This window comes from Boleophthalmus pectinirostris, unplaced genomic scaffold, assembly GCF_026225935.1.
Source record: "Boleophthalmus pectinirostris isolate CB_2022bp ecotype Guang Dong unplaced genomic scaffold, ASM2622593v1 HiC_scaffold_11, whole genome shotgun sequence".
Classification (NCBI taxonomy): domain Eukaryota; kingdom Metazoa; phylum Chordata; class Actinopteri; order Gobiiformes; family Gobiidae; genus Boleophthalmus; species Boleophthalmus pectinirostris.
The window spans coordinates 15515571-15536098 of record NW_026570994.1 but is presented as its reverse complement, the minus strand read 5'-3'; the positions used below and the strand labels follow the sequence as shown (position 1 = coordinate 15536098).

Genomic DNA, 20528 nt, shown 5'->3' with positions numbered 1-20528 from the left:
GGCTGTGATAGGTGGGGCCACTACAACCCATACATACTAATATATGTATGGGTTGTTCCAAGTAGGTGTCCAAGGAGAAAAGAGTTAAAAAGATAAACAAATGGTTAATTCATTTGTTATTACAGAGTTAAAATTACAGTTTGATAAATAAATATATTCAGATTGAATTCATTACAAGACTACAATAAGTTAATGTTTAAAAGACTATATAATAGCTTTATTTGTTATTTAAAACCAGAAAAGGATTATTTTCCTTCAGTTGTAGCACCAGATATTTTCACCCATAGATGGCGCTGGTTCTCTGTATTCCAAAGGAGGATGTTGTTCTTTGAAAACCTCAGCTGAAGAAGTTATAAACAGTTATAAACATGTTCGCTCGTCAGATAGAACATCGCGAGTTGTTACAGAAGTATGAATGATTTGACACTGGCAACATTTTTCAGTAAAGCCATTTTAAACTGAAGTTATCGCTCAGAAATTTTTTTCATTGTAGTTGTAGCCGAATCCACAACACAGAGAACAACAGACTGTTAACGTCACATATGGACAGTTCTTCAGATAAACTATACCATAAACAACAGAACAGAACAAGTTTAACAAACTCTCCATCTCACTCCAAATCACTAAATCCATTCAATTCTTCATCCTCGGTGTCACTTCTGAACAACTCCACGACCTCCGGAGGTAAACAGAGCACCGCTTCCTCTTCTGTGTAGCTGTCGTCAGACTCAGCATCAGTTCCAGTTGGAATTATTTCGGTCTTTCTGAATCCCGACAGGATGGTTTCAGTGTCACTGAAGTCCAGGCTTTGTCCATCCATCCAGTGACTTCAGGAAAGTTGCATGAAACTGTTGAAGCTGTGTTCTCCATCCCCGCTTTCCACCAGTCCCTCACAAGTCTCTTTCTGCTGCTCGATTACCGTATTCAGCTGAATATTTCACTACTTACAGCAGGACACAGGCTCTTTCTGCAGGAGACATGCGCAGTAGAGTGAAGTGACAGTGGTGCAGGAGCAGCAGATACTGACACACAAGACTAGAGCCTCTCATGGCTTCAGTGTGAAAATTTTAATATATAAGTCACACCAGAGTATAAGTCGCAGGAAACACCCAAACTAAGGCTACGTTCACACTGCAGCCTGAAGTGACCCAAATCCGCTTTTTTGGCCCCTGTGTGACCTGTATCAGATCTTTTAATGACAGTCTGAACGACACAGATCCGAGTTTTTCAAATGTGACCCAGGCCACTTGGATATGTGCTCCTAAAACCGATACATATCCGATCTTTTGACATGCGACTTCAGTCTGAACGGCCAGGTCACATTCAGCTGACCTACACGCTATCAACAAGCCACAAATGTACACAAACATTCTTCTCGTCATACGAAAATTGTTAATGAACTCCACGTCACTCAAGCGAAGCACATCGCAATCCAACCACTCTTGGCTACATCTCCACATCCACACGTTCCTTTCAACAGACAAGTAAGTTGTACATGTTCTGGCTCCAGTACGAGAGGAACTTTAAAATCTATTAAACTTTTTTTTTTAATAGAAATAATGTGGAATAATCACATATGAAAATATGTTTCCAAATACTATACATAAAAAGATCCAGATCTTGGCAGGAGAACTCTCTTTGTGTGGCGTCGGTCATATTGTGAGGTTGGTTGTCCTGCACAGAGAAAAGCAGGTGGAGACGACAGACGCCTCAAACACCACAAAAATACATATTTAACCTTTAAAAACACTTTCAAATAAATCTGTGATATACTGGAATTCATATGTAACTATGGCAACTATGGAATCACCTGACCTGACCTGATCACATGACAGCACCTGGCAACACCTGGCGTCACCTGGCAACACATTCCATCCACATTCTTTTTCTATTTTATGACATCATAAAGCTTTACTTGTTGATTTATATAAGTGTAGCACAAGTTCCAGTGTAAAATCACTTCTATTCAACCTTTGACTGAGACACAGAGACTCACCACAGACAAACATGCCCAAAGACTGGTGCGATTACACTAGCGAGGACGACAAACTCCTGTACAGCCAGGAGTTCAACCTGATGGAGGCGTTGGGATTAACACCTACCAACCCACATCAGGCCTCTGGACCAGCAGAACAGGTGGTCCACACCTTTCAAAATCCTCAAGAGTTTCTAACTCTTGAGGAGTTAGAACGGGAGCAGCTTGGACCTCAACACCACCAGAGGTCCAAGGAGGACGAGGAGAAGGGCATGGCTTTAGTCTTGTCTCGACTCCAGGCTGCCTCAGCTGCTCAGGCCAGAGCCGGAGAAGATCTGTTCATCCAAGCAGATGAACTGAACAACCAGCCTCAGTCCCGAGATATTGAGGGACTGGAGAAACAGGTCGCTGACCTGACAGCGCTGTTACAGCAACACCAAGACGATTGGAAAACAGAAAAGCAGAGACTCCAGCAGGACTCTGCTGATCTGAATTCCAAACTCCAGGAACAGTCTTTGGAAAATACTGCTCTGAGAGAACGCAACTCTCACCTGGAGCATATTCTGGCCCAACTTGAAACAGACAGGTCATCTCTGGAGCTCAGACATCAAGAGGAGGCTGAGCTGAAGGCCCAGGAGCTCCAGGAACTAGAGAAGATGAAGACACTGGTCCAAAACATTTTGCAGACCCGTGAGAAGCTGCAGGACTGCCTGAGGAGGTCTCAGGAAGAGCACTCCATCCTTGAAAAAAGGTACGGGGCTCTGAAGAAGCTCTTAAAGAAGCTGGAGAACCAGCGCGCCCAGATGCATAAAAAGAATAAGGATCTGGTGCAGGAGGTGAAACAGAAGAAAATCATCAGTGCTGAGCTGGCGAAGAAGTGCAGTGGACTAGAGGCGCTACTCAAGACCTCAGAGAAAGAGTGCTCCCTGCTAGTGACAAAGACCACTGCACTCCAACAGCAGGTCGATCAGGACAAACTGAACAAAGACGACCTGCTAAATGAAAAGGCCGCCCTGTTGAGGACCTGCGATGAGCTAAAATTACAGCTCTCGGTGCAGGTCGAGACATGTGATGTGGTGCAGGTAAAACTGAGGAGGTGTGAGGAAAAGAACTTCCTGCTCCTTGCAAATAACTGTGCTCTAGAGCAGGAAGTGAAAGAGGAAAAACATGGCAGAGCACAGTTAGAAAAAGAGAAGGCCGCCATGTTGAGGACCAGTAAAGACCTCCAGGCAGAGCGCTCCCTGCTGGTGGACAGGTGCGGCGCACTGGACCACGCCCTGACTACAACTCAGGAAGAGCTCTCCCTGCTGACTGTAAAGAACAGGGCTCTACACCAGCAGGTAGAGCAGGAACATCAGAAGAAGACTGCTTTAGAGGAAGAGAAAACAGCTCTCGTAAACACCCGTGAGAAGCTGAACACAGAGCTCTCCCTACTGCTCCAAAGATTCAGCGCCTTGGAGGAAAAGCAGAGGAGCACAGAAAGACAGTGCTCCCTGCTGGAGGAGGTGAGCACGGTGCTGGAGCAGGAGCTGGAGATGGAACGGAAGAAGAAAAAGAGGAGGTGGTACAGGAGGCTCCTGTGCATGTAGAGCCTCTCTCACCCCCCTCACTGTTCTGCACTTGAACAATAAAACCATAACAAAAAAAAACTTCATGTTGTATTTGTCTTTCTAAACTGTAGTAATTGTAATAGTAATAATATGAGTAAACAGACAGATGTCATTTGCAGGATATATTTTCAAACACATTCCCTTTTCCACATTTTGATTTAAGATTTTTGACATATGCTTTGATAAATACATGTATGTGGCTTGTAATCCTTTAGTCCATCGATCGGTCAGTGGTGTCCTTAGTTGGCCAACACTTTTATTTGTCACTTGTCATTTTATTTGGGAGAGAATCATGAGTTTAGATCTGCTTAATAGTTGTTGTTTTTTTTAACTTTCATGCAGGGTCATATACATGATCAGATCATAATAGTTTTGAATGTTGTGGCCACGCCCCTTTTTAATTGGCTAATTGATTGTGAGGACACATCTTTAGTCGAGCAAAAATGTTTTTGTGGACCTAAACTAGTACATTTAAGTTTTTGTAGTTTGTTGAATATTTAGTTTAACTCTTTCCCCCATGAAGACGACATTTGACGACCCTTCCTTGTTTCCTTAATGACGTCTTTTGACGCCTCTGCTGTATCACTAAAGACGTGATTTGACGACCAGTACAAATGGCTCGGTTTTTCACATGGGCCCGGTCAAGCAGAAGTAAACAGCGAGGCCAAAAATTCAAGTTAATGCATCTGATATAAAAATGTATTCAACAGATACATATGTACTCTAGTTTATGAAACTGTTGACCTTTTTTCTGCATCATTTTTGGTTCTAAAGTTACATACGTTTTAAACAGACCATGTATGAAACATGGAACCAAAATTAGTTCCCAAATTTCACAGACCTGCAAATCATGTCAATAAATGGATGTATTTCATCATAATCCGTGTATCTTTCGTTCATTTGTTTTTCAATATAAAACCAAAAATAAGAAAACGAAAAAACAACAGTTTTCTTCGTTATTTGTCTCCAAAACCAAAATGAAAAAACAGATAACGATTCGTTTTTTCAGTTTTCGATTTTGTGTTTAAATGAAGAATGGAAAAAACGGATAACGGCCGTTTCCCGTTTACGTGACTTCCGTGACTGCGATGCCGGACTTTTGCACCGCATACGAACTGAACCGGGACTGATCCAGGTCCGAGACCAGACCGAGACCAGACCGAGACTGAGACCGGGACCAGACCGGGACCAGAGCGGGACTGAGTCTCAGTAGCGCTCTGGTCCCGGTCTGGTCCCGGACCTGGTCCAGAGCGGGACTGAGTCTCAGTAGCGCTCTGGTCCCGGTCTGGTCCCGGACCTGGTCCATTTGAACCAAAAGCTCTTAGTTTGATTCATTTTCATTGGTGTGAATGCGTCAGTCGGAGGCTTTGCACCACCTCGGAACCAGCCGCGGTTCTTGAGCGCGGAGGACCAGAGCAGCTCTGTCCCGGTCTCAGTCCTGCTCTGGTCTCGGTCTGGTCTCGGACCTGGATCCATCCTGATTCAGTCCGTATGCGGTGAGACCGGGACCAGACCGGGACCAGACCGGGACCAGAGCGGGCCTGAGACCGAGACCGAGACAAGACCAGGACCAGACCGGGACCAGACCGGAGGCTCAGAGCCCACGGCAGGACCGGAGCTCGAAGCTGAGGCTCGGACCCCGTGGAGGCTCGGAGTCAAAGCTCGGAGTCTGCCCTGGTCCCGGTCTGGTCCCGGTCTCAGTCCCGCTCTGGTCCCGGTCTCAGTCCCGCTCTGGTCCCGGTCTCAGTCCCGCTCTGGTCCCGGTCTCAGTCCCGCTCTGGTCCCTGTGTGGTCCCGGTCTCAGTCCCGCTCTGGTCCCTGTGTGGTCCCGGTCTCAGTCCCGCTCTGGTCCCGGTCTGGTCCCGGTCTCAGTCCTGCTCTGGTCTCGGTCTGGTCTCGGACCTGGATCAGTCCTGGTTCAGTCCGTATGCGGTGCAAAAGTCCGGCATCGCAGTCACGGAAGTCACGTAAACGGGAAACGGCCGTTATCCGTTTTTTCCATTCTTCATTTAAACACAAAATCGAAAACTGAAAAAACAAATCGTTATCTGTTTTTTCATTTTGGTTTTGGAGACAAATAACGAAGAAAACTGTTGTTTTTTCGTTTTATATTGAAAAACGAATGAACGAATGATACACGGATTCATCATATCTTGTGTTATTCGATCTTTGAACTGTTGATGAAGGTACATGATTTAAAAAAAAAAAAAAGTATTTAAAATGATAAAAATTAGCTTGGAAGGACTGACTGAAAAAAGCGACAAATTATGCTAAATCCTGCCCCTTCTACTTGTTTGCACAATTTTCCCTCCGTTACTTTTCCCTCCGTTACCATGACCATTTTTAATAAAAAATCTCATTACTCAAAAAGTAAGAGGTTTTTCAACCTAATCTTGTACCATATGGTAGAAAATTATATGAAGCAAATATTCAAACCAGTTTGTTAAGGATATGTAAGTGAGAACCAAGAGTTATCACTGTTTGGATTTATTGCCCAAAAAGTGCTGCATATTTCATTCCCTCCGTTACCGACATGAGTTTTTAATTTTTTTGTCAACAACTTGAAAGAATATGACAGGTTTAACTTGACCCTGTTGGAGTGTAACTCTTTCCTGCATTCTAATACTTTACTTATTTCAATAGTCCCTCTAGTTTCTGAATAAGAGACATTTGAATGTAAAAAATCTACCCCGGTTTCCCTCCGTTACGACTTGAGTGGACCCAGATATATCATGTCTGCCTGGAATGTTCCACAGTATGACATTATACAATTTTACTTTACGGTTATACAATTAAAGCTGGTTTTATAGCTCAAAAATACAAAAAAACAAGTATTCTGACTCTGATGGGGGTCGCCTCTCCACAGATCTGACCCGTAACTCGGTCTGGTTTGGTCTCCATGAAGACAGAAATGTTTAAAGCCATACTGTGAAACATTCCAGACAAAGCAACAACATTTGATGGATCCAGAGCGCAAACTATTGATGCTGTAATTATAATTTATGATGATGAAGTAATGTTTTTGAATCTTTGTTAAGAAATCTGACTTCCCGGATTTAAGGCGCACTATGTAACTTTTCTCCCACCTGGCCAAGTTACAGGTCAGGTCTGTGGAGAAGCGAGCCCACGCACAGTGAGGATGCATGTTTTTCAAAGCATCTAATTTCGCACTCAACAAACAACACCTCTAATTAATCAAATAAATACAAGACAGGCTGGTTAAATATCACGCTGTGGAACATTCAGGCAAAGCAATAACATCTCCATGGAGACAAGCAGGTTAAAAAGTTACACAGTGCACCTTTAAATAAAAACACCCACGCAGAAAAACACCCACGCACGGCACTAACAGATGGAGACAAATATCTGTATCCTTGGTAGATTGTGCCACACCATTAATTTTAGTGCACAAACACTGCCCCCTGGTGGCCATAACCGTTTCTCTGTGGTCCACTGCACGCCGCATGATGTGTGTGTTAAAAGGCAGTAACTCAAGTCGGATTTAAAGCGCCACCTACTGGTCACAGAGATTCACGCAGCCTCCTCCGACCTTTCTGATAACACTTAAACCGACTAACGTAATATTTTGATTTCATAATTGTGCTTCCTGTTTAGACTCCAGACTCTGTAACTGTCACCTAGCAACCGTAATATTAAAAAACCTGTCTAAATTACACGAGAGATATGATTACACTAATTAGATTAAATTAAATTACACTATGCTGTAATATTTACTATAATTATACTAATAAAAATACAAATTACAACACCTTAATCTTCTTAAATAAATGTTTTAACTGTTAAATTGTCTCTGCTTTTTGGATGAAAATGTCAATGTAGGGATTCTGTTTTAAAACTCAGAGCTGTTTCCTGTATTTTTGTACTTTTTTGTTCTTTCTTCTACATTTTCCTCTTAATCTAACTATGATAAATATTAACGACAATTAAAACAAGTCATACTTAGAAAAACATGAAATCCTGTCATTACATGGAGAAACTAATAGAATTGTATTTTAGAATTGCTTTTAAAAGACCTTGACAAGACTTTGGTGCAAATGATTTCTGGCATAATCTGAAGAATTAAGGTAAAAACTTCATAAAAATCTTCATGTTATCTGCACTGAAATGAATCATCGGATATGTAGTTATATTGTGTTTTTGTGTTGTTATTGTGTTTTTAATCCCCATACACCTTCATTTTAGAATCGTTTGGATGATTTCAGCTCTGGAATTGACAAACAAAAGCTAAAAGGTGAGTGTTGGCTTGAAAACCACCACTACATGACATCACAAGGTGGAACAGATGTGCACAGACTAATAATAAAGGCTTACTCAAACATGTGTGAATGACCAAAATATCGTGATATCGTATCGTCAACAGTCTCGCAATAATATCGTGGGCTGTCGCAATATATCGAATCACAAGTCCCTTTGGTTAAATCCATGGTTTTATAGTAGGAACAGCTTATAAACATAGGAAACTACATATCCCATGATGCATTTCAGCGCAGACAACATGAAGAAATATGTTTTTGACTTGAATTATTGGGATTATGATGAAAATAATTCACACGAAAATCTTGTCAGGGTATTTTAAAAGCCAAAAAAGCATCGTATCTACAATTATATCAGTCTCTCCAAAATATCGCAGTAAATATCGTACCGTGAGATGCATATCGTGATAATATCGTACCAACTCCAGGTCTGTTTTTGAGGAGGCAACAACATTAGAACACGGTTTAAAGCTTTAAAAGGGACTAACCTGGCGAGGTCTTTGTCCTTGTTGAGGTGTTGGAAGAAGGACGGTTCACAGATGAGCTGCTCCTCCTGACACACCTGTTTACACGAGCGCCCGGGGTCGGCCATTTTGACCTGGAGCGCGCCCAGAGGAGGCCACATCACCTGACCGTGACAGAAGTCCTACACAAATACAAGTACAAGTGCATTATATAAATATTATTACGGCTTAGGGTCTGATACTATTGATACTTTGCAGCAGATGTCATTAAAGTTCCCCGAGGGTGTGATGCCTGAAGTTCTGTAACTCAAAATAACCTTTAATCTGAGGTTTATTCTAACACAATCTGACCATAAAGAAATGATTTAGCTGCAACTACAACTACGCTCCTGAAAATGTGCTGTTTAAACCGATTTTGTAATTTTTCTTTGAGTTTTCAGACCGTCTTAAACTTTCTGCTGAACATTCCACCATAGACATACATGTAGAACCATCAATAGAGTCACTTTTTTTTGTTGTTAATCAAATATCGCATTGGGGATTGTTAAAAACGCGGCGCACAATAACAGAAACAAAAGTGTGTGGTGTGAGTGGTCTGAAGGTTTTGGGAGTGACTGGACTCTTACTGAATAAAAACGGATTAAATCTAAAGTAATACCTGGTTTTCGATGAAGGCGTTGACCCTCTGCAGCATCCCCTCACAGGTGAACTCGTACGGCAGGTAGGGCTCAATCTGAACGAGACAAAAATGGACAAAATGTAGAACCTTAAAAAATTTTATGAAATAAAACTGTCAGGGGTAATGAATATGTACAAAAGTAGGATTTACTGAAAGACTAAAGTTGGATTCAATTTAACGAGGAGGAAATCAGGACTAGAGTCAAACTAGGACTAAACCAGGACTAAACTAGGACTAAACCAGATCTAAACCAGGACCAGAGTAAAACTAGGGCTAAACCAGGAATAAATCAGGACTAAATTAGCACTAAAACCAGATCTTAACTACGAATAAACCAGGACTAAGTCAGAACTAAACCAAGACTTATCTAGTGCTAAACCAAATCTAAACTAGGACTAAACCAGAACCAACCACATCAGGACTAAACTTGGCTTAAACCAGGACTAAACAACGACTTTATTATATTGTACATGGCCAGGACTAAGCCAGGACTAAACCAGGACAAAACAGGACTAAACCAGGATTAAAACAGGACAAAAACAGGACTAAACCAGGACTAAACCAGGACTAAACTAGGACTAAACTAGGACTAAACCAGGACAAAAACAGGACTAAACCAGGACTAAAACAGGACAAAAACAGGACAAAAACAGGACAAAAACAGGACTAAACCAGGACTAAAACAGGACTAAACCAGGACTAAACCAGGACAAAAACAGGACTAAAACAGGACAAAAACAGGACTACATTACATTGTACAAGGCCACATTGAAACCAGGACTAAACCAGGACTCAATCAAGACTAAACAAAGACTTAACTAGTGCAAAACCCGATATAACTAGGATTAAAGGAGGACCAATCAACATCAGGCCTAAACTGGGGCCAAAGCGGGATCAAACCAGGACTAAACCAGGACTAAAGAGGACTCCGTACATACAGCCGTTACATAAGAGCTGGTGAAATATTAGCCAAGTTGTGCCGCTCTTTGTACCGGAGCCATAGGACCTGAGACCGGAGAGACTTCAAACACACGGAGGGGAAGGAGGAAGACAAGAAGCGCTTTGTTTAAGTTCAAGTCTGAGGAGGAGGAGGACTTATGGAGGAGAGGAACGAGGGAAGGAGAGAGAGATGGAAGAGGGGAAGAGAGGATGGAGGAGAGAAAAACGGGGAGAGATACTGAAAGGGACAGAGGAAGATGGAGGAGAGAAGGAAGGAGGGAGAGAGAGAAACTTAGGAACTAGAAAGAGGAGGAGGGAGGAAACGGCGAGAGACAGAAGAATGGAGTAAGAACAGAGGGAGGGAGAGCAAAAAAAGCGGTGACAATAGAGCGAGAAACGCAGGAATAAGCAGAAGGAAAAGGAGTTGATGGAGAGTAGAGAGGAGGAGGAGATGGAGTGGGAACAAAGAGAGAGGAGAGGAGGGAGACAGAAAAGAGGGCACACGGCCAGAGCGTATGAGTCTCCACAGGCCCGTCCGGTGAACAAAGGCTTTGTTCTGAGCCACGGCAACACAAGGTCCCACACTAGACTTTAATCTGCGCACAACAATATGGAGCCTAATGAAATCTGACCAGGCGAAAACACACGTCTCTTTGTGTCGCTGGTAACACGGAAAAGTTATTATCGTCTATACACGAGGCCGGGACTAAACCAGGACTAAACCAGGACTAAACCAGGACTAAACCAGGACTAAACCAGGGCTAAACCAGGACTAAACCAGGGCTAAACCAGGGCTAAACCAGGACTAAACCAGGGCTAAACCAGGACTAAACCAGGACTAAACCAGGGCTAAACCAGGACTAAACCAGGGCTAAACCAGGACTAAACCAGGACTAAACCAGGGCTAAACCAGGACTAAAGCAGGACTAAACCAGGACTAAAGCAGGACTAAACAGGACTAAACCAGGACTAAACAGGACTAAAACCAGGACTAAACAGGGCTAAACCAGGGCTAAACCAGGGCTAAACCAGGACTAACCAGGGCTAAACCAGGACTAAACCAGGGCTAAACCAGGACTAAACCAGGACTAAACCAGGACTAAACCAGGGCTAAACCAGGGCTAAACCAGGACTAAACCAGGGCTAAACCAGGACTAAAGCAGGACTAAACCAGGACTAAAGCAGGACTAAACCAGGACTAAACCAGGACTAAACTAGGACTAAACCAGGACTAAACCAGGGCTAAACCAGGGCTAAACCAGGACTAAACCAGGACTAAAGCAGTGCTAAACCAGGACTAAACCAGGACTAAAGCAGGACTAAATCAGGACTAAACCAGGACTAAAGTAGGGCTAAAGCAGGACTAAACCAAGACTGAACCAGGACTGAAACAGGACTGAAACAGGACTGAAACAGGACTGAACCGGAACTAAACCAGGACTAAGGCAGGACTAAATCAGTACTAAACCAGGGCTAAACCAGGACTGAAACAGGACTGAACCAGGACTGAACCAGGACTGAACCAGGAGTGAAACAGGACTGAAACAGGACTGAACCGGAACTAAACCAGGACTAAAGCAGGACTAAATCAGGACTGAAACAGGGCTAAACCAGGACTGAAACAGGGCTAAACCAGGACTAAACCAGGACGGAAACAGGACTGAAACAGGACTAAAACTGGACTAAATCAGGACTAAACCAGGACTAAACCAGGACTAAAACAGGACTGAAACCGGACTGAAACCAGACTAAAACAGGACTAAAGCAGGACTGAAACAGGATTAAACCAGGACTAAAACAGGACTAAATCAGAATTATGAATTACACGCTGTACTTGATTTTTACTGCCTTTTTTTGTCTTGCTCCAGTCCAGATATATCGTATAAACAACTCTTGAGGTCAAAATAAGTCCGCTGTGTGCTGTCTGCATTTAATTACAGACCGTTTTATTGTCAGATAATCAGGAACTGCAAGTTAGCATGCTAGTTGTCAGCCTAAACTCCACACTAGTATGAAACCTGCTACAAGAACACTCTGAAATCTACAGATATGCTACAAATACTGATACACTAGGTTTAATAAGGTCATTTTTAGTTGTAATTTCCGTTTTATTTTGGCATTAACCATTAACTGATATGATGTTTACACTTTCCCGGTTTCATCCTTAATCTTACAGATCAAAACATGTCTTCGGAATGGGGAAAAGTCCTCAGTTCGTGTTTAAATCCTGACCTTTTGGTTGAGTATGGAGCGGATGGCCCTCTCGACTTCGCCCGGGTTCTCGATGTCCACGGTCCAGACGTGAGGGGGCCCGATGTACACCTCTGCGTACGGGTGCTGAGACGTCAACTGTGAAAGAAAACAATAAAAGTGAATACAAAAACTTAATTAATTATACTATATATTTAAACATTTTTTTTGGTACTTTCTAATCTGCTTCCAAAAACACAACTCTGCACCTAAAAGTAGAAGTGGGAGATATATCCACTACTATTAAAGCTGCACTCTGTAACTTTTTGGTTGAGGCTCCATCACCTGCTTGTTTCTATGGATATGCCATTGCTTTGTCTGGAATATTCCACAGTGTGACATTAAACAGCTCTACTTTATATTTATCCAATTACAGGTGGTTTTATAGCTCAAAAATACCAAGAAATACATGTATTGTCATTTATTGATTTATTGACTTATTTAAAACAGTCTAAACCAACCACCTACCCACCCCTTCTTTATTACTATCATTATTATTATTATTATTATTATTATTATTATTATTATTATTATTATTATTATTAAATGTTTCCTTAATTATTATTTTATTGTATTTATTTATTTTATTTTCTATTTGTTATTAATATTAGTAGTAGTGTATTTTTAATCATTCTATTATTATATTGTATGACGCTACACCTATTTCTTGAGTGATTTGTTTTTGTTAGTTAACTTTGTTAGTTATGTTTTTTCTGCATAAAAATGGAAAAAGTGTGTACACATGTGTTGTTTGAATGACATATCTATATTTGTTTGCACATGAATAAAAACATATGAAACAGAGAAATACATGTATTGTTACTGTGAGTGGCGTCGCCTCTCCACAGATCTGACCTGTAACTTTTGGTTTAGTCTCCCGTGAAGATAGAACGGTTTAATGCCATACTGTGAAACATTCCAGACAAAGCAGTAACATGTCCACGGTTTAGCAAAAGGTCAAGTGTAATCTCCCAAACAAAGGTATAAAGGGATATTTTATTTTTGCAGTTGGTTCACGTCTCACCTCTCTCAGGGTGGGCTTTCCTTTGAAGAAGTCGGTGTTCTTGCTGCTTTTCGGGGGGTTGAACTTGGGGTTGAGGAAAGCGCAGCCGTTGGCGATGGCCTCCAGGGGCGCCGGACCCTCGTAAGGGAAGGACAGACCCACGAACAACTGCGGAAATACAGACAGGACACAAGGTTTTACTATACACATGTTTACATAATAACATACAAGTACATAGACGCATAAAAGAGTAGCTGTAGTAGTAGCAAAAACACAGTGATTCTTAAAAAAAATACACCTTTTTTTGCACCTTCATAGTTCATTTTTGTAGTGATTTCGTATTTGTCTGATACTTGAATGTCTTTAAAAGTCATATATTACACAAAACTGACTCTTGTGAGCTTTAAATCATGTTAAAATGTTGTTACCTCTTCAAAAACAGACCTGGAGTTGTGTTTTGTTTCATTCACACCTTTAGTAACTCTTTATTAATAGTCTCAAAATGCTCTGTCCCACCTTGTGATGTCATGTAGTGGAAGTTTTAAGTTAACAGCTCTTTTTACCTTTTAGAGATTGATAATTCCAGAGCTGAAATCATCCAAAAGATTCTAGTGAAGGTGCATGGATTTTTGTAAACAAAGTGACGCACTTTGCAGGCCCGTCGTCAAGAATTTGAGGACCTGGGGCAAGATTTTTTAATTAATTTACTTTATTTGTATCCCACAATTCGTACACAAAGTAATTCCAAAGTGCTTTACGGAATAAGAAATACGTTAAAATCACAATAAAAGCAAAACAAAACATAAATAATCGTAAAATTAAAAAGAGAAAGCGAGACATTAAATTAAAGAGAAGAATTCAGGGATGAAAAATGAAAACGTTTCAGTCGTACGCAGCTAAACAGAACCGTTTTGAGTCTGGATTTAAACCTCTAAAACCCTGGAGCCTTAAAGGTTGTATGGAGGATTTTTTTTTTGTTTCAAATTGTCAATGAAAGTTTAAAATACCATTACAGAGACGCAGCAGCCTTGTAATTACGATGACCAAAAAAAAAGAATGAAAATTTATCAACTGTGGACGTGTTGAGGCCAGATAAACATCAGCCAATAGAAAACAAGGCTGCCTCTTTACCTATTGGCTGTCAGGTTATCAATCAAACTCCCTACGTTTCTAGTGTAATTGACTCGTCGGGATGCAGGGATCACGTGGTTTATGCAGCGGTTCTTAGAGGCTTTTTCAAACTGTCACTTCCTCACAAAGTTTGTTGCGATGGCGGACGAGAATCCACGACCAGTTCGCCGCAAAAGAAAGTCGGTTCTTGAGGTCGCTGAAAGAAGAAGAGAAGGGGAAAAGGAGCGAAGACAAACTGAGGTAATTCTTGGAGATTCTTTCCAGCGATTGCGCGAGTGAAGCGGACGAAGGGTCTAAAAACTCGCATGCACAACATTTGTAAAAGAACTGTCGCTGTATTTCTCTTCCCTTAAAAAAATCCTCTATACAACCTTTAACTTCCTGCACTACCACATGACATCACAAGGTGGAACAGCGTTTTCAGACTTGTGTGAATATTTCTGATGCGGAAACAACATTATAAAAAGTCCAAATGAACAACTTGTGCAGATCCGAGGCCTTAGAGGGGGCATCTGGCGTAAACGGTAAAACGGTAAAATCAAATCAAAGCGCAAACAGGAAAACGCGATAAAGAGGGAAAAAAAAAAAAAAAAAAGAAAACACATTTACAAACGATAAAACTTAAAAGTTACTGTACGAAGTTTATGTCAGCTGCTGAGGGCGGCAGTTAGTTTAAAAACAAACTACCTTTTTATCAGCACAAAAAAAGAGCGGAGGAAGCAGTTTTCACTTTATAAAACCGTTCTAAAACAGCAGGGAGAAGAGAGAGAGCGAGCGACGGAGGGAGAGACGGAGAGAGGGAGAATCCAGTGGAGTTAATGGAGGTGAAGAACGTGGGGGGGGCTGTGTGAAGAAGAAGAAATGAGGGAGAGGATGAAGGAGGGAGGAAGGTTTTTGGTTTTTTTTTTATAAGCAGGGAAGAGAGAGAAAGAGGAGGAGAGAGAGGGAGGCGAAAGGATACAAGTGGGAGAGCGACAGAATCCAGCGGACTTAACGGAGGGGTGTACGAAGAAGGGAGGAAGAGGAGGAGGAGAAGGAGGGAGAGGAGGAGGAGGGGAATAACAGGTCAGAGGGGAGAGCAAATATTTGCGAGCAGGCCAGAACGAGAAGGAGCTTGTATCGAGGGAGAAAGAGAAAAAGAGGGAATGAAAGACAGAGAGGGGGGGAAAGGGGGAATGGAGGGAGAGAGAGAGGAGATGGAAAAGAATGAGGGAGAGATGAGGGGTAAGAAAAGAGAAAAAGGGATGAGAGAAGGAGGGGTAAAGGAAGAGCAGAGAGAGAGAGAGAGATGAGGGGCAAGAAGGAGAGAGAGAGGAACATAAGTGAGAGAGAGAGAGAACTAATAGAGGAGAGACAGAGATGAGAAAGAGAGAGAGAGGAGAAGAGAGAAAAAGAGGAGAGACAGAGAGAGAAGAGAAGAGAGAGGGGAGAAAGAGAGAGAGGACTGGAAGAGAAACAGAGAAGAGAGAGGGGAGAAAGAGAGAGATGACTGAAAGAGAAAGAGAGGAGTGAGAGAGAGGAGAAAAGAGAGAGAGACAGGACTGAGAGAAAAAGAGGAGAAAGAGAGAGAGAAGAGAAGAGAGAGGGGAAAGAGAGATGACTGAAAGAGAAAGAGAGGAGAGAGAGGAGAAAGAGAGAGAGAGAGAGGAGAAGAGAGGGGAGAGAGAATGAGAGGAGAGACAGAGAGAGAGGAGAAAGAGAGAGAGGACTGAAAGACAGAGAGAAAGAGAGGAGAGAGAGAGAGGGGAGAGAAGAGAGAAAAAAGGAGAGACAGAGAGAGAGAGAAGAGAAGAAAGAGGGGAGAAAGAGAGAGGACTGAAAGAGAAAGAGAGGAGAGACAGAGAGAGAAGAGAAGTGAGATGACAGAGAGAAAGAGAGGAGAGACAGTGAGAGAGAGGAGAAAGAGAGAGAGAGGACTGAGAAAGAAGGAGAGGAGAGACAGAGAGAGAGAGGAGAAAGAGAGAGAGGGACTGAGAAAGAAGGAGAGGAGAGACAGAGAGAGAGAGAGAGAAAGAGAGAGAGAGGATGAGAAAGAAGGAGAGGAGAGACAGAGAGAGAGGAGAAAGAGAGAGAGGACTGAAAGACAGAGAGAAAGAGAGGAGAGAGAGAGAGAGAGGACAGAAGAGAGAAAAGAGAGACAGAGAGAGAGAGAAGAGAAGAAAGAGGGGAGAAAGAGAGAGGACTGGAAGAGAAACAGAGGAGAGAGAGAGGGGGGAAAGAGAGAGATGACTGAAAGAGAAAGAGAGGAGAGACACAGAGAGAAGAGAAAGAGAGAGAGAGAGAGAAGGAGACAGAGGACTGAGAGAAAGAAGAGGAGAAGAAGAGAGAGAAGAGAGAGAAAGAGAGAGAGAGGAGAGAAGAAAGAGAGAGAGAGGAGAGACAGAGAGAGAGGAGAAAGAGAGAGAGGACTGAAAGACAGAGAGAAAGAGAGGAGAGAGAGAGAGAGAGGACAGAAGAGAGAAAAAAGGAGAGACAGAGAGAGAAGAGAAGAAAGAGGGGAGAAAGAGAGAGGACTGGAAGAGAAACAGAGGAGAGAGAGAGGGGGGAAAGAGAGAGATGACTGAAAGAGAAAGAGAGGAGAGACACAGAGAGAGGAGAAAGAGAGAGAGAGAGAGAAGGAGAGAGAGAGAGGAGAATGAGACAGAGGACTGAGAGAAAGAGAGGGGAGACAGAGAGAGAAGAGAAGTGAGATGACAGAGAGAAAGAGAGAAGAGGAGAGAGAGAGAGGAGAAAGAGAGAGAGGACTGAGAAAGAAGGAGAGGAGAGACAGAGAGAGGAGAAGAGAGAGGGGACCAAGAGAGAAAGAGAGGAGAAACAGAAAGACAGAATTGATAGAGAAAGAGAGGAGAGAGAGGTGAGGGAGCATGAAGCAGGAAGTTTAATAAGGGCGCAAGAAGGAAAGGAGCGAGAGAAAGAGGGATAGAAAGAGAAAAAGAAGGAGAGATCGGTCTAGTTTTTTCTTTTTTTTCTTCTTCTTCTTCTCTTCGCTCATTTGGCCGTCACACAAAGCGCCGTCTGTTTGTGATCACAGAACAGCGAGGGCCCATACACTTTTGTCCTCCGCACAACGCCTCAATACAGCTTCAATGAACACTGTTATCATTAGAAACACTCAGGACGCAGCGCCAGCTCCGGCCTGAAGGGGGCAGCACACCGGACTATTCATGTGCATGTGAGGGAATTTAAACACTACAACGCACTTATAAGCTACAGGTTTAAAGGTGCATTGTGTAACTTTTCTGGTGGAGTGTCCATCAAACGCTTTTTTCATGGAGACGTTATTGCTTTGTCTGGAATGTCTCACAGTACGGCATTAAACCTTTCTATCTTCACGGAGTTACAGGTCAGATCTGCGGAAAATCACAGTCCGAATGTCTGTTTTTCAAGATATTTTTGAGCTGTAAAACTACTAAATGTAATAAATGTAAAGTAGATCTGTTTAATGCCATACTGTGGAACATTCCAGGCAGAGAAATGACGTATATCCATAGAAACAAGCAGAAAAGTTACACAATGCACCTTTAAAAACACAGCTATTGATACTTGATACTTGATACCTGATACTTGACGTCATGCTGGGGGTGTTCTGCATGTATGTTTAGGATGGAATGTTCAATCGTTACCATAGTGACGATGAAAATGTGTATGTCTAGAACACACATTTAGCAATATTTTCATTTTCACAATAACATAATTTTTTTGGTTAAACATATATTATGTAACTTTTCTGTTTGTCTGTCTGTTTCTGCTAGTCTCCATGGAGATATTATTGCTTTGCCTGGAATGTTACACAGTATAGCATTAAACATCTATTACACAACTATTTTTACATTACGTGTCTTTTAACTTAAAAAAAAAACAAAACAAAACAAAAAAAAAAAAAAAAACACTTAAAAACATGCTTTTATGCTGTTACTAGCATCGCCTTTTCACAGATCTAACCTGTAACCTGGCCTGTTGATGTCTCTATGATGATACATATGTTTATTGCCAAACTACAGCCCAAAGCAATAACATTTGGATTACGGTTGTGCAAAAATATCAAAATATCAAAATATCGTATTGTTTAATATGATGATACAGTATCGATATCGGGAACTGCTGTGTCGATATATCGCCAAGATTTTTGTGTATGTGCCAAGATTTTTTGTTTTGGTGTCAGTTTTTTGTTTGGTTTTAAGTGCTTTTACTTGTTTAGAGGGATTAAAATTTTATGCGACACATTTGACATTTTCACTTAATGAATTTTGAGTTTTCTATGAACTTTGCACAAGAAGTGGTTTAACAAAGACTTTTAGTATCACAGCTTGATTTATCATTATTTTTTATTGAACCGTATCAAACAGATTTATATCGTATCAAATCAAAAGTGCATTGTATCAAGGTATGATCGTCCTGGCCAGGTATGTATCGTATCGAGCCTGTGTATCGAGGTATATCGTATCGAGGCCTGCGTATCGAGGTTATCGCATCATATCGAAGCCTGTGTATCGAGGTATGTATCGTATGCCTGTGTATCGAGTATGTATCGATATCGAGGTATGTATCATATCGTATCGAATCGTATCGAATCTGTGTATCGAGTATGTATCGTATCGAGGCCTGTGTATCGAGGTATGTATCGGCCATCGTATCGAGGCCCGTATGTATGAGGTATCGAGTATGTATTCGTCGAAGCCTGTGTATCAAGGTATGTATCGTATCGAAGTCTGTATCGAAGTATGTATCGTACGAGGCCTGGTATCAAGGGTATCGAGGCCTGTATCGTATCATCATATCGAAGCCTGTGTATCGAGGTATGTATCGTATCGGTGTGCGAGGTATCGTATCGAGGCCTGTGTATCGAGGTATGTATCGTATCTGTATCGTCATATATGAGGCCTGTGTATCGAGGTATGTATCGTATCTTGGCCCGTGTATCGAGAAGTATGTATCGGGTATATCGTATCGTATCGAGGCCTGTGTATCGAGGTATGCTCGTATCGAAGCCTGTGTATCGAGTATCGCATATGTATGTATCGATGTAGTATCGTAGTATCGTATGTGTATGTATCGTATCGAGGCTATCGAGGTATGTATCGTATTCGTATCGAGGTATGTATCGTATCGAGGGTATCGTATCTGTATCGTATCGAGGCCCGCGTATCGTATGTATCGTATCGAGGCCTGTGTATCGAGGTATGTATCGTATCGGCAGCTTCTTAACAATACCCAGCCCTAATCTCCAAACAAGCAGGTGGTGAACCCTCGACAAGAAAAGTTACACAGTGCACCTTTAAATTAATTAATTATTTATTTATTATTACATTTACCACCACAATTCATTCAATTCGCAAATAATTCTGTTTTGTCATTCATTTAAAAGTAAAAGTTCAGCTCATGTTTATAGATATTTTGAGGCTTTTTGCACATTCAGATGATATAATGAGGTGTTTTGAATAGTTAGTTACCAAGGAAACTGCTCAATTTGCATCACTGTGCCCCCCCATAGCTGCACAAATGAAAAGCAGCGGTCTTTAAGCGCTCTCTGGCAGCGTCTTGGAGTGTTTCTACCAGCAGGTGGCAGCAGAGCCTGTGTTTTGGCGCTGCGCTGAGTGTTTGTGAAAGCCCCTCGTGAGTGAATGCAACTGCTCCTCGAGGCTGAGAAAAAGCCAGCCACTATTTATAGGGAAAAGAGAGGGAGAGGAGGAGGAGGAGGAGGAGAGAGACAGAGAGATGGAGAGAGAAGGAGCAGAGGAGAGAAAGAGAAGAAGAAGCGAGAGAGAGAGAGACGCAGAATGAGTTACTTCAGCTGCACTACGTAAATCCACACGAGAAATCAATGGGTGTTTTATAAGAGGCTGGTGGTTACTTCACTGTCCATGTGTGAGAGCAGGAGATTAGAGACACAAGAGATGTTCAGTGAAAGTCAAAGAGTCCACATTATATCACTTTTTGTTTTTAAACTCCACACACCTTCACTAGAATCATTTGGATCATTTCAGCATCTCCACTAAAGAAAAGGTAAAATGTAAATAATCCCGTGTATCATTCCGTCATTCATTTTTCAAAATAAAACCAAAAATAAGAAAATGAAAAAAAAAAACAACTATTTTCTTCATTATTTGTCTCCAAAACCAAAATTTAAAAAAATGCAAAAAAAGCGTTGTTTTTTCAGTTTTAAATTTTTTGTTTAAATGAAAAATGAAAAAAACGTTTACGTG

At 41.8% G+C, this 20528-nt stretch overlaps 1 protein-coding gene across 2 annotated transcripts in view; it reads right to left on the bottom strand.

Annotated features, from left to right (window-relative positions):
* mgat5 (alpha-1,6-mannosylglycoprotein 6-beta-N-acetylglucosaminyltransferase) overlaps window positions 1-20528 on the bottom strand; it is a 177644-nt gene that overhangs the window by 11167 nt on the left and 145949 nt on the right. For both annotated transcript variants that reach the window (XM_020917156.2, XM_055165367.1), the window contains exons 13-16: window positions 13216-13362; window positions 12174-12290; window positions 8982-9056; window positions 8348-8505 (exon numbers count right to left, since the gene is read on the bottom strand). In XM_020917156.2, coding sequence (XP_020772815.1) covers window positions 8348-8505; window positions 8982-9056; window positions 12174-12290; window positions 13216-13362 — 497 coding nt within the window. The remainder of the gene's footprint in view (window positions 1-8347; window positions 8506-8981; window positions 9057-12173; window positions 12291-13215; window positions 13363-20528) is intronic.